This window comes from Pundamilia nyererei, unplaced genomic scaffold, assembly GCF_000239375.1.
Source record: "Pundamilia nyererei isolate P.nyererei 1_Seehausen unplaced genomic scaffold, PunNye1.0 scaffold00424, whole genome shotgun sequence".
NCBI lineage: Eukaryota > Metazoa > Chordata > Actinopteri > Cichliformes > Cichlidae > Pundamilia > Pundamilia nyererei.
Genome location: NW_005187825.1, coordinates 121,742 through 123,072, shown reverse-complemented (window position 1 = coordinate 123,072; position 1,331 = coordinate 121,742). Strand labels below are relative to the sequence as shown.

The window sequence follows — 1,331 nt, the reverse complement described above, 5'->3', positions numbered from 1 at the left end:
GTTGTGATTTGGCGCTATATAAATAAAATTGAATTGAATTGAATTGAATTTATGTTAATGAGAGTGTGGGGAGTGAGTTGGAGGGTGGGCTGTTTTTAACTATGTAAAGCACTTTGTGCTACATTGTTTTTTGTATGAAAAGTGCTTTATAAATAAAGATTGATTGATTGATTGATTGAAAATGCTTAAAACCCGGAATGTTTGTGGAAACTCAAAGAAGACTCAGGGCTCCAACTGCATTGAGGCTGTGACTTTGAATATTTCTGCAGAGATTTCAGTTTTTGCTTTTAGTGCTTAACATTCAGCTGCAACTGCAGCTCATCAAGCCATCACCAGCTGCACTGATTACCTTCTCCATGAGCGTCCTATTTAGCAGTGCAGCTGAGCTACAGTCAATGCTGGATTATTGAGTTTACCCTTGTTAGTATGGCCGTGTTCCTCTGTGTTTTTGAACCTCACTTGTTGTGGATACCTTTGCCGACATGTGTGTTTGTTTTGTTACCAGGGAGCGGGAGCGTTTTTCTTCACTTGGACGGAGTCACGGATTAGGAGCACAAGAGGGAAGTGTGTGTTGGAGCTATGGGTCGGAGCACGGATTGTTTGGAACTTTTTTTTACGTATAGATCTAACTATACTGTAGAAGCACTTCATCTTTATTATGTATTATGCTTTACACAATTACAAAAAGACAGAAAACAACTACAAACTGAAACACGTACTAAGAGACAACAAAATAAAAACAAAGTAACACAAAAATCTCTACAAAGAGAAAAAAACGAGTGTACAAAATGACAGAGAAAAAGACTACAGGGACACAAAAATGATAGACACACAACAAAAATGTGCAAATTAAGTACAAAGAAATCCAGAATGACAGGTACTGAAAGACACCCAGAATAGTTTAAGGACCAACCGTCTCGTAGTGCTTTTCGTCACATCTGTTGTATTCTGTAGTTTTCATACAAGGCTCCTCAGGATTCTTGTTCATGTCCACAGAGTAGATGATCACAGCCACCACTGACAGCATAACAGACACCATGCTTATCATGAGACACAGCTGCAGCTGAAACCCCGCCCCCCCAAAAACATTTTACTTTAGTATGTTAGCTTTTTCTAAATCATGCGCTGTTGTTCAGTTATTTTCAACTTAGCTGAAACAATGTTTCAAGTTTTAGAAGAGACTCACAATCTTCATGGTGCAGTGTTTGTCCAAGAATATTGCGATTCCTCCTGCTGTGATGAACTGCGAGCAGGAAAATCCATTTATTAATATACCATTAACCCCCCCACATGCGCGCGCGCGCGCACACACACACACACACACACACACA

The 1,331-nt window shown here is 39.7% G+C and overlaps 1 protein-coding gene across 1 annotated transcript in view; it reads right to left on the bottom strand.

The window, feature by feature from the left end:
• Positions 1–1,331, bottom strand: part of tmem176 (transmembrane protein 176) — a 24,367-nt gene that overhangs the window by 12,669 nt on the left and 10,367 nt on the right. The window contains exons 4-5 of the mRNA XM_005753375.1: positions 1,187–1,243; positions 914–1,063 (exon numbers count right to left, since the gene is read on the bottom strand). Of these exons, the coding sequence (XP_005753432.1) occupies positions 914–1,063; positions 1,187–1,243 (207 nt within the window). The remainder of the gene's footprint in view (positions 1–913; positions 1,064–1,186; positions 1,244–1,331) is intronic.